This window comes from Falco cherrug, chromosome 14 (assembly GCF_023634085.1).
Source record: "Falco cherrug isolate bFalChe1 chromosome 14, bFalChe1.pri, whole genome shotgun sequence".
Classification (NCBI taxonomy): domain Eukaryota; kingdom Metazoa; phylum Chordata; class Aves; order Falconiformes; family Falconidae; genus Falco; species Falco cherrug.
The window spans coordinates 1,386,828-1,398,528 of record NC_073710.1 but is presented as its reverse complement, the minus strand read 5'-3'; the positions used below and the strand labels follow the sequence as shown (position 1 = coordinate 1,398,528).

Below are 11,701 nucleotides of genomic sequence, written 5' to 3'. Positions count from 1 at the left end.
CATGTGCTGGAACGGGGCTTCTGGGTGCCTGCTGCCTTTAGGCCAGACCCCTGAGTACTGGACCTGGCCATCGTCTGCCTTCCATCATTCTGGTTGTGGACTTGCCCCTTGGTCTGCTACCATGCACTTTTTTTTGTAAGATCTTTTACTTTTTGTGCGATGTGTCGTTCAGGTGGTTTTATTGCTTTTGGGGGATTGCATCATCCTCTGCAACGGATGAGATCTGGGGCTGCAACGTCTAGATAAGAGGGCCAAGGGTGTGGGACTTGGTGCAGGACTATAGACAGGAATTTGGTGAGCTCGCCTCTTCCTATTTCCACTTCTGCAGCACAAAGATGGGTGGGGGAGGAGGGGAAGTTTCCAGCTGCAGAGGCACAGAAGGCTGTCTGTCCTAGGTGAGGAATGCGGGTCCTGAGCGCAAGTGGCTGTAAGCAGGAGTTGCAGGAGACTGGGAGAGGCCCTTGAGCAGGGGGGTGGCTGCGCGCCTCCTACCCTGTTTGTCTGGACAGGCTGTTCCCTGCCACCAGCCATGCCCAAGGGTTTTTTTGCCAGTTTTCCTGCTCCAGTGCCTCCCTCCAGCAGTTGCACCTACTCGGGATCACCTGGCCCTCATCCCACCAGCTCTGTGGACACTAGCATGCAGCAAAGTCCAGCGCCCTCAGCTTCTCCCAGCACCACTGGAGCCTGTCCTCGTGAGTGTCATCGTGGGGACATAAAAATAGTCTCATTTACAAAAAGGGGGGATTAAAATAATCGGGAAGTCTCCTCCAACCCTCCCCAGCAACAAAACCCAGTGAATTGCCCCAATTTCCCAGGGAGCCGTGAGATGCAGCCCTTTGTGCTGCAGGCCAAGTGCCTGGCCAGGCACTGTGTCATGGAGCTGGATGTCTGTTCCTTGTGTTCCTCTTGCCAGATGAGATCAGCAGGACTTTTCTCCCTTCTCTTCCTGCCTCTCAGCTTCCTTTGAATGTCCCTTTTTACCCTGGAGCCTGTTCAGGAGATGATTTACGGAGCCATTCAGGGAGAAACACCCCAGTGCATCTACCTCTGCCTCCGTGTTCGCACCATGGGATGTCCCCTTGTGTGGCTTTGATTTGGCGAGGCACAGAGAGCCATGGAGTTCAGTTCTGGCTCCATGTGCACGCCTAGCTTTCCTCCCCTTGGATTAGAGCAGCTGCTTTTCCTCCTGCTGGGAAAAGCATGGCCGCATTGCTGGCCTTCAGAGGCCCATTGGTGCAAAGACCAGGAAGCTATTTCTTTGCATCTTTGCAGCTTGCTTTGCATGTGCTACTTTGCTCTTAAATAAATGCGATGCCTGCTGGTAACCTTCTTTGCTGGAGAAATTTGGTCTCCTGGATGAGATGTGCTGCAAGACAGGGAGGCACGTATGCCCTCTGCAGAGCAGGGAATAAACCTCTCCTTGTACCTGGCCCAGATGACTGAGAGTTTCAGGGGTGTTAAAGTCCAATGAACTTACCAGCAAAATTATGATTAATCACCCAACAAACTAACTGCTCTTTTTTCCCACAGCAAAGTGAGGTCAGTGCTTTCCTTGGCCTGAGCCATTTTCCTCCCCCAATGTCTTCTGCTTTTTCTGACTCTTCAGTGTCTCCTCTCCTCCTCTTTCTCCACTCCACTTCCTTCCACCTCTCTCGGTTCTTTCTCTAATTCTCTTCTGTTTTCTCTCATCTCTTCAATGCTGGCCTCTCCTTTTTTCACACCGTCCAGTTACACTGCAGCCCTCCCCACTGCCACCCTCACCCATCCCCATCCTTTTCCCTTTCCTTCTCTTCTGCTCCTTGGCTTGTTTCTTCTTTTTCCTTTTGCTCTTTCTGGGTTTTCCCATTATAACCCAGGTCATGTCCCTGTTCTTTCCCTCATGGATTCCTGCTGCTCTTCTAGTGGGCAGGGTGCATTGTGGAGGCCAAGCCTCTCCTGTGTGCTCTAGCTGGGCTGCAGCTTTGCCCAGTACCTCGTGTCCTGCCGAGCCCTTTCTGGGGGAGGTCCAGCTGAGGGCCATGTAGGAATGGGGCCGGCAATGGCTGTGGCACTGAGGCCTTGTCTGCCAGCACGCAAAAGCACCATCACAGTGGACCTGAGGCTTGGGGACCACACTAGGCAGCAGCTCACAGGGAGCTGCAGAGACCTCCCTGGCTGCACCTGCTGGTACCCCTCTTCTCCAGGTTGGGTAGTTCCTCCATGGCCTCCCCAGGTGCCTGCTGCTATGATTCTGCCCTAAAAAAAATATGTAATTGACTAGGAGAAGCAGCACTTTTACTTCTGATTCGCTCTCTGAGCCAGGCTTCCTCCATGCAGCAAGCAGGGCTTGCAGGCCAGCGAGGGCACGCTCCGTGTTCCTGGCACAGAAACCCATCATGGACATCTTGCCCATCTGCTCTGAGCACACATGGGGACGACAGGGACTTCCATCCTTACCGAGGTGACACAAACATGTTTGGGACAATGAGGGCATTGGGTTGATTATTGCTTTATTTCTTGGTTAACCATTGTGATAGCATCTCTGTGAGAACTGAAATTCTGACGCTCAGCTCTGGCCACAGCCACTTCACCTTTCTAAAAATAGCTGATGCACAAGGGTGCTGCCCCCACCCTTCCTGCCTGCACTTGCAAAAGGCCCCGAGATCTTGAGAGACTGTCTCAGCGAGTTCCTTAAGCAGCCATGGCTGCATTTCTTCACCTCTTGCTCACTCGTATAACTGCTCTGAGGCTACCCCACAGCTTCTTTCCTGGTTCCTTGTTAAAAATGCTGTCCCAGATCTGATCCCCACTAACCCTGAGCGTAAGGGGGGATGCAGAAGCAGCACTATGAATGCCTCAGCTTTCTCCACCTCAGTTGGTTAACAACTCTTCCTTGGTGAAGCAATGGGCCAGACTTTTCCTTCCTCTTCTTTTTTAAGGCAGTTAAACAAATGCAGAGCCTTTCACAGCCCTTGTTAGTCTTAAATCATTCTGTACCTTAGCTTTCTGATTTTGCCTCTGCAATTTAGTGATGAAGTCATTCAGTTTGTGTCCTTTGCGTTTTTCCTTTCCTCATGGCCTTCTTTTTTGACCAGTATGATGCTGAAGAACAACTCTGCAGCTGTATTTACCCCCTTTGAAACTTCCCCTCTTGCCTCTGCAAAGGATAACCAGCTGCCAAGGCTTTTAATACAGGTTTCAGGCGTTCTGCTCAGCTCTTCCTGGAGTCACAAGCTGTCCCTTTTAGTGGAAGTCAGCTCTTTTTAAACCCTTTTCTCCTTAAAAAAACAACATTGGTCATTTCATGCTGTAGAAACATGAGAAGGGCTGTGCTGGGCCACCCCAAGGGCCACCCAGCCTGGCTATATAGAACCACAGGATCATTCAGGTTGGAAAAGACCCTCAAGACCATAGAGTCCACCCGCTAACCCAGCGCTGCCAAGGCCACCACTAGCCCACGGCCCCAGGCACCCTGTCCAGGCGTGGTTTAAACACCTGCAGGGCTGGTGGCCCCACCGCCTCCCTGGGCAGCCTGTGCCAGTGCTTCAACACTTCTTCCCTCCCAGGGAAGAAACGTTTCCGATACCCAACCTAACCCTCCCCTGGCGCAGCCTGAGGCCGTTCCCTCTTGTCCTGTCACTTGTTACCTGGGAGCAGAGACCGACCCCCCTGCCTACAGCCCCTGGCAGGCAGCTGGAGGGAGTGAGAAGGATCCCCCTGAGCCCCCTGCTCTCCAGGCTGAACCCCCCCAGCTCCCTCCGCCACTCCTGGTAGGACTTGTGCCCCAGCCCCTTCCCCAGCTCCGTTGCCCATCTCTGGACGCACTCCAGCTCCTCTATGTCCCTCTTATAGCAAGGGGCCCAAAACATCCCACAGGATTTGAGGTGCAGCTCCACCAGGGCTGAGTACAAGGGCATGATCACAGCCCCGGTCCTGCTGGCCACGCTGTTTCAGATACAAGCCAGGACGCTGCTGGCCATCTGGGTACACCAGTGTCTCACGTTCAGCTGGCTGCCAACCAAAAGGTGCCCAGCAGACACCCCTGCTGATCCCCTGTTGGACTTCTGCCCCAACCCAGCCTCCCTGGCTGCCCCGGTGCCATGCCAGGAGGGTGCAGGGTGGCCACCTCATGTCCCACCCAAGAGCAAGTGATGGCTCTCCTTGCCACGAGGATGGGGCAGGAGCTGTAGCTGAGCGGTGTTTGCTCTTAACCAAATCCTGTGGACCTCCAGGTGCATAGGTTGGAAACAGCCCCCAAGGAGTGATGGGCAGGGAGGTGCTCTGGAGTTCCTCCACCTTGCTTCCTTTCTGCAGCCAGGAGATCTGACACATCCTCAAACCCCAGTTCCTCCCCCAGCTCCTTCAGGAGCTGCTGCCAAGGTTTTGGCTGCATTTTGTACCCACCCATTTAACTTAGGCCTCCCCCTTTCCAAGCTGGGGCACCCTTAGGGACCCTCCTCCTCCTCTGTGATGGCAGGTAACCAGGAGGAGGCTGGTGAGGATGTCCTTGCAGGTTGGTGGAGTCTGGCTCTACTCTGCATCCCTGGGCAGCATCCCCCAGCAGCCTTGATGCTTCTGTGAGCCTCCCTGGTTCAACACTGACCCCTCTTCCACTGGTTGCTCCCCCTAAGTAGTTGGAATTTTTTCCCCGATTTTTCACTTTCTGTAGCCCTTGCCCCTGTCTTCCCAGCCACACATGACCAGAGCTCTACCACCACGGCTTTGGGGATGTCTCCCATGGTTGCTGCTCTGAAACTGGACTGAGTGGGGAAACCAGAGTCTCCAGGACCTGGTGACTATTCCTGCCGGACTTCAGCTGGGTTCCCATCAGCAGTACAGAACTGGAAACAATGAGGGAAAAATATGACCTTTTTTTTCCTCCTCCTCAAATTACAGGAAAGCTCAACATGCATGAGGACACCCATCCAGTCCCGGTACAAAGCAGATACACATAGACCACTGCAAGAGCACTTGTGTTGCACATCCACAAAGCAAATGATGCCTTTCCAGCCTTGCTCCTTGTGCTTTGAGTGAACCACAGCAAGGTCAGCCCATGGCATGGCAGGTGCCTCCTCCAAAGAAAATCCAGAAAATTGCTCCAGGACCTTTACTGTGCCGAGAGGAGCTTCCCATGGCCACCCTACCCAGCAAGTCCAGCACCAAGGAGATAAGTGCTCCCTGGATCACAGTGGCCACATAGTGCACAGTGACACTGCTGAAACACACAGCAAGTTGCTAGAGGGGCCCATTGGTGACCAACACCGTGAAAGGAGGACTGGCCTCCTTGCTGAGGCTTGGCGGTGCTTGAGGCTGCGGGAAGGCAAGGGGAAAACTGGCTGGAAGAGCCCTGTCCTCACCACGAGAGATGGCTTCTTCCAGGGGAACGTAAAGCACAGTGGTGCAGCCATCTGAGGGTAAACAAGTGGCTTTGGTTACCAAAACTGTGCTTCTGTATAAGCTAACACTTAGTTTTCGGGGATGATGAACCCAGCAGGCGTACAAGAAGCTGCCCATCCCTCCCTTCTCCCTCATTTGTCCTCTCCCTTGGGGGAGATAACCATCCCTGCGCTGGCAGCACCCGCATCCCTGCCACACTGCTTTTGCTGTGATGGTTTGATCTCGGTGTAAACAACGTCAGAGGAGGCGGGTTTCGCCCCCTTCTTTTCGAACTTCAGGTTGGCGTAGGTCAGGTCCTCAGTCCCTGTCACCGAGGATGCCTGCAGGGGAGAGAGCAATGAGGAGAGCCCTGGCTTTCCCTTCTGCATCTCCCCTGCTATTATTTTCCCACTGGCACAACTATTTGCACTGCCCAAGCATTATCCAGCTTGCTCAGAGGTGCCACCTATTCAGAAGCTCATAAGCCCCTATTTAATAGGAATTAACAAGTGTTTAGGACCACGTTTTCAGACAGCAAAGCTGATTTTACTCTGAAATCCTTTAAACGGGTATTCAACAGGCAGTGATTTTCAGCGACTTTCTTTACAGGGAGAAGGAAACAATATGGTTTACCATTCTGAGCTGATCCATCTCTACCACTTGCCTGCTTGTAATCTTTCCTGAAAAAGGAAACTTAGTTTAAATAGTAGTTAAAATAATGAAAACGATCATTTTTTTAAATGAAGAAAACATCTGCATTGGTCCTGCTTTTGTTGCAGGAAAGGATGGGGCTCTGCAGCTGGCTGGCTGGCTCTGAAGGTGGCCAAGGGGCAGGAGGAACTGGCAAGGATGTAAAAGCTCTTGGAGGGGCTGGAGAAGAGCTCTAAGCTGGACACTTCTGGAATGTGATGAGGTACAAGATCTGTTTCACTTGCACCACAGCTTGTGCCATGAGCAGGCTCTCAACCAGCAACTGGCCAGAAGAAAGGGAGGGGTGAACCTTCTCCCCACCCCGGGACAGTTTGTTCGGGACAGACCTGTGCAGGGAACCCCAAGTGAGCAGGAGCAGCAGGATATCAAAGATGGACATCTCCCAAGCCTGGGCTTGTCCAGGCCAGCAGGTGAGGAGGAGATGCTGACCAGTTCCCACAGCAGACGGAGGCTCAGCGCGGGCTCAGCCTTACCTTTTCTGTTCCTTCTGCACCGCCACACCAGAAGGCCAATTACCAGCATGTAAAGAAGCGTCGCCGCTGCTAAGCTGAAGATGATACACAGGGGGAAGTTGAGTCCTGCACCAACACACATCACAGAGGCACCTGTGAGCCACCGTCACGCCATGCCGGGATGCATGGTGCCATTGCTTTTTTTGCAGAGGAGGGCAATTCTTTTCCAAACTTGGGCTTTCAGACCTCGAATCTTCCCTCCGTCCCCCGAAAAAATCCTGTGGGGAACAGTCTCAAAAAACTCATCTAAACTCAGCCAGGGGCGTGGTTGGAGCATCAGAGCCCCTTCCCAGCATCACAGTCTCTGATCTGCTGGTGCCTACTCCAGTTTGCTACCAGCTCCCACCCACTCACAGGAAAACATAAGGATGTTTCCCCCCTTGTTGCTCCTCTTTCTCTCTGAGGACCCCTCCTGCCCACACCCTTGTGGCCATGGGGCTGTGGGGACTCACCTGCCCAGGTCTCAATCCAGGTGCCTTTGGCCTGAGGTGCCCCAGGGCTACAGCCTGGAAGACAGAAACACAAGTGAGAGACTGCCCAGAAGCAGAGGATGCCCTCTCCCCACTCCACTTTGGGGCAGGGACCTGGGCCCTACAGCCCTGGTGGTCCTGCTGCTGCCACCATGGCTTCAGCCACCCCAGCACCCAGCTGATGCGCCGCAGCTGGAGGATGCGGCAGGTCCTGTTTCAAGGACCCAATGGCCAAGCAGCTCCGTGGTGGGATGCATCTGCAAAAAGGGCCACGCTGGGTCAGCTCCTCCAGTGCCGGGGATGCTTTCCGGGGAAATGGTGCACGGGAGTACCAGGGGGGAGCGTTGGGCATAGCATCCTTCTCTGCCCGCTCCTCACCCCCATGAAAATGGAAGCAGTGCCACTTACTAGGAACTGTCCCTTGCGTACCATTTCCAGTGTCTGTCAAGTTTACTCTTGTGATGAAGACCCTACACCCACAGATTCCTGTGCTGGCTGCATGCATGCCAGGGCTGGTGAGGTTGGCACAGTTTTCTCCCAGAACGATGGTGTCAGTTTGATTTCCCACCTCCAGACCTGCAGGTCTGTACCACTTCACGTGTACTGTGAGATTCTCTGACCAAATCTTGAACCTGCACTCTGTGGTGATGACTGACTCTCTTGGCTGGCTGGCGACTGTCCCTGGAGGACAAAGAAAAATAAGTGATAAGTGAAGTCATATATATGACCTTGCAGGGCTCATATCCCACCAGCACATCACTCATGAAGGACATGGTGAAGTAACCATCCTTTCCTCCAGCTCTTTTCCAAATGCAGCTGCTAAATGTTCCTCAACACTGTATGCTGAAACGTTGCATGTTGGTCAGTGCCACCCAATTCTGTGCAGCGCACGAGCATTTCTCATCTCAGAAAGGACTGAAAATGGGAGGATCAGGGGGAAGATACCTCCTCCTGCAACCTAGGCAGAAGGATCTTCTGGCACACAAGCAGAACATGCCACCATGGCCACAGACTCAGGCTCCATGCTCCACGGACTGGGGGGCTAGCTGTGGGGAAATGGTCAGCCCTAGAGAAGCAAAGAAAATGCGGTAGACCCCCTTCAGCCTCTCTGGCTTCATCCCATCCCCTAATGCTTACTCTGGAGTAGTTCAGAACCACTCCTGAGCCGCCGGGCTGAAGTCGCTTCACACCTCAGCAGAGTCCTCCCTCTCTTCCCTCTCTCCCTTCCTCAGTCCTTTCTCTCTGCTCCTGTGGCTGTTGGTGGACTTGTGTCTCTTACCATGAGTGTTCAGTTTGGAATCTTTGTTCCTGGACGTGTTCCTCATGTTCTCCATCCTGCACGTGTACATTCCTGAATGTGCTTTGTTCACACTGGGGAAGACGAGCTGGGCAGAACCATTTTTCATCTCCACACCATCTTCATTCTGCTTTTCTCCATTGTTTTGTGTGGTATTAAACCATTTCACACCCCTGGCAGTGCTGTTTGAGCCTGCCTGGAGCAGGCACTGCAAGATGAGATCTAACCCTACCGACACGTCAATTGTGGCTGAAATCTGGTGAGACAGTCCTACCGGAAAAAACAACCACAGAGGGTTGAGTTCGTGTTAATGAATACCTGCATCCTCCACATGAAGCTGACCCCCTTCGCAGTCATCAGGCTTATAAGCATCTCTGTTTCCTTCCCCAACTGTTTTCTCTCCCTGCTGCTGCTGAAGGCGAGGTTGGTTCAAAGCCCCAGAGCCTGAAACGGGGGCCTTGTGGGCAGAGCCCACAGCCTGGGCACAGCATTGCCGGGGGGACCCCACTGCAAGGCACATGGCAAGGTGCTGGTGCAGAACAGAGGGGGTTAAATGCCGCAAGAGGAGAGGAAAAAGCAGCAGCAGCCATATCCCAAATCTCCTGCAGACATATGCAAAGATGGAAGAGTTCAGAGCAGAGGCAAGGGCACTGGGGAACTCACCAGCAGGCAGCCAGGCAAGGAGCAGCAGGGGCAGAAAGCCGCTGGCCAGCTGGACCTCCATGCTGTCTTCCTGATGGCCTTGTGGTGACGATGCTGGGCACCCAGCAGGACTGGCTGCGATGTTCCTGTCTCTCCCTGCAGCACGAGGGTCACTGCTCAGCTGGAGCAAGCTGCAGCCCTGCCAGGACCTCACCTCTGCGCCGCTTGGCCCGGCAGTTCCCTCTGTGCTCGCAGGCTTCCGCTCTTTTCCCCTTCTCTTGCTTCAGTCTGATTGTTATCTCCTCTGTTCACTACTTGATTCCTCCTGCAGTTTCATATTGCCACGTGCCCTTGGTCCCGAGAAGGAGCCAAATAACACAGCTGAGCACCGCTGATGGCCATTTCCCAGTGGCTCAGGTCACAGCCCAGCAGCTCCCTGTCACTGGCATGGGCGGGTGCAGGGGAAAGGGCTTCCGCAGCCTCCTACCGCGCTGCCTCCCTGTGCCACCCTGGTCCTTGTCTTACACCAGGGAGAGGACCCCTCACAGAAAGTGATGCTGCCATCACGGCACGGTGACAGGGTGATGTCTGCCCTGTCCGGCGTGCTAGCTGAGCTCAGGCAGGGATCCACACACCCTGCCAGGCTGCAGACACTGAGGACAGCTGCGGCGTGGCATGGAGATGGGCTTGGTCAGAGCTTTCTGGTTGTTCACACATGGGATGTACAAGCCCCAGCCAGACAGGGACCCCTGCAGCCCCCTGCTCTGGCCGTGAGCACCCATGTCCCAGCTCCTGCCCTGCAGAGATGGGGTGCTCCAGGCATCCTGCCGCATCCCCCTGCCACCAGGACAGGAACATCCACCGGGCCAGACACGGCTCACGTCACCCCTGCCACCGAAGGGATGTGGGCAGCACAGGCAGCAGGCACAGGCCCCTCCGTCCTCAGCCTCTGTGGGTGCAGTCTCTGTTGCTCCCCACAGGTTTTCCACTGCCTGCCACTGCTTTTCCTCTTTTGTGCTCAGAGCAAAACCTGTTCCCACCTGCCATTTCCTCCCCCTTAGTTTCCTGTCAGCATTTCCAGTAATCACCCCCCTGCCCATTTTGGCTCCAGACCTGACATCCTCCCTTCCCTGAAGGCAGAACCCCACATCCCAAAACCTCCACACACACACCACCTGCCTGCTTCCATTTCCCTTCCTCCTACCCCTGTTTTCTCCCCATTTTGAGATGACAGAGACCAAACTGAGCATGCAGGGATGGGGGCCCACCACCACAGCCCTCCCCAAACAGTCTGGGGGGTAGTATCCTATTGGGACCATCTTCTATCACCAGTGAGCGTGGTCGTAACACCACCTTCATCACAGCTCAGGGAGCAGAAGGGCATGGCTGAGCCTGTCCCACAGGGATGCTCCTGGGTCAAAGACAAAAGAAAGGTTGCAGAAAGCTGGGAATTTGGAATGCTGGCATGCCCCCAGGCTGATCCTGCAGCTCTCCACATGGCGAGTGTGCTGCCAAAGCTCCACAGGCATCTCTGCCAGAGAGCAGGCACAGTCCTAGACACTTGGCTTTGGCTGCACCTCCCCGCACCCAAGGTCTCCCTCAGCCCCACTGCGCTGGGCACGCACAGCCCAGCCATGTGCGTCTCCTGGGGGAAAGGGCATTCACTGGGGCTCTGTTCCACGGCCAGTGGAACCTCCCAGCTGGAGCACAGCGGAGGTCTCACCTGGGAACCAGCCCACGTGGGGAAACAGCAACATCAGCAGGATACTTGCTGAAAGGGTCATAAAGCGAAAATCTCATGGTACAATATCCACCAGAACGACAAGCAAGAGGCCCTGTGCCTCTCTTGCTCTCCCCTCTGGACTTCATCTCTTCCCATGCTCTTTGCGATGACGGTTCCTCTCTGCGTTTGAATCTCCCTCCCGCCGGCACAAGGATGTGCACCAGTTGCACCCTTCCCTTCCCTTTCCATCCCAGTTCTCACGGTCACTAGCACGGATGAAGCCGATCGGACAGAGCCCCCGCGGGCAGCGCCCCCCCAGGGGCACCCACGAAGCCGAAGGGTCACGTCGGAGCCCCTCCAGCCGCAGGGTCCCGGCGCCGCACAGGAGCCCGCGGCCCCGCAAGCCCCCGCGCTGCCAGGGCCGCCCCGCACGCACGGCGGAGGGAGCGAGCGGCGGCGGCAGCCCCCCCGCGGCCCGCGAGGGAAACGGGGGCGCCCGGCGGCCTCCACCGGGGTCCTCCTGCCCCGACCTCCGCAGCACCGGGCGGGCGGCAGCGCGGGAGCGGCGCTAGCCTCCGACAGAGCGCGGTGCTCGTACGGGGGCTCCTCCGCGGCTGCGCGCAGCTCTGCGCCCCCGCCGCCCCCGCAAGCCCACGGCCGGCCGGCAGCCGGGACCCTCGGCAGCAGGGAGAGGCCGGCTACCCGCCCCGCGGAAGGGCGAGGGGGCAGCCGCAGGGCTGCAGGCCGTGCTGCCCGGGACCCCCCGCGCCGCCCGCAGCGCTGCCTGGGCCGGGCAGCCACCGGCCTCCGGCGCGGCCTCCCAGCGCCGTCAGGAGCACGAGTGGGCGGGGCTGCCGCGGGGCGGGGCTGCCGCGCGGGGGCCGCCCCAGCACAGGGGCCGCCCCAGTGCGCGCCGCGCCCGCCCAGCGGACCCTCCGGGGAGCGCATCGTGAGATGACGAAGCGCCATGCTGGTCTCCTATTGGCTGTTG

General features: G+C 56.1%; 1 protein-coding gene across 5 annotated transcripts; it reads right to left on the bottom strand.

Moving 5' to 3' along the window:
• Nucleotides 1-4,830: 4,830 nt before the first annotated feature.
• LOC106631644 (uncharacterized) lies at nucleotides 4,831-11,444 on the bottom strand. 5 transcript variants are annotated; one of them, XM_014286346.3, is made up of 7 exons: nucleotides 9,009-11,444; nucleotides 8,328-8,615; nucleotides 7,457-7,729; nucleotides 7,031-7,084; nucleotides 6,540-6,644; nucleotides 5,989-6,035; nucleotides 4,831-5,696 (listed from the first exon to the last, which is right to left on the bottom strand). In XM_014286346.3, exons 1-7 carry the CDS (start codon nucleotides 9,067-9,069, stop codon nucleotides 5,508-5,510), a joined length of 1,017 nt encoding a protein of 338 aa, XP_014141821.2. In that variant the 5' UTR covers nucleotides 9,070-11,444; the 3' UTR covers nucleotides 4,831-5,507. The 5 variants fall into 5 exon arrangements, 4 of the variants coding, with proteins under 4 accessions (XP_014141821.2, XP_027671918.2, XP_014141823.2 ...); XM_027816117.2 differs by lacking the exon at nucleotides 5,989-6,035 and having other exon boundaries at nucleotides 5,529-5,696; nucleotides 9,009-11,442; XR_003563364.2 differs by having other exon boundaries at nucleotides 5,595-5,696; nucleotides 5,989-6,644.
• Nucleotides 11,445-11,701: the final 257 nt, after the last annotated feature.

Excerpts from the sequence above, each read along its gene's own strand:
- LOC106631644 (XM_014286348.3), bottom strand. The coding sequence starts at position 9,069 with ATGGAGGTCCAGCTGGCCAGCGGCTTTCTGCCCCTGCTGCTCCTTGCC. Across the intron at positions 7,730-8,327 it reads TTCCAAACTGAACACTCATG|GGACAGTCGCCAGCCAGCCA; the intron begins GTAAGAGACACA and ends TTTGTCCTCCAG. Across the intron at positions 6,645-7,030 it reads CTGGATTGAGACCTGGGCAG|GACTCAACTTCCCCCTGTGT; the intron begins GTGAGTCCCCAC and ends GTGTTGGTGCAG.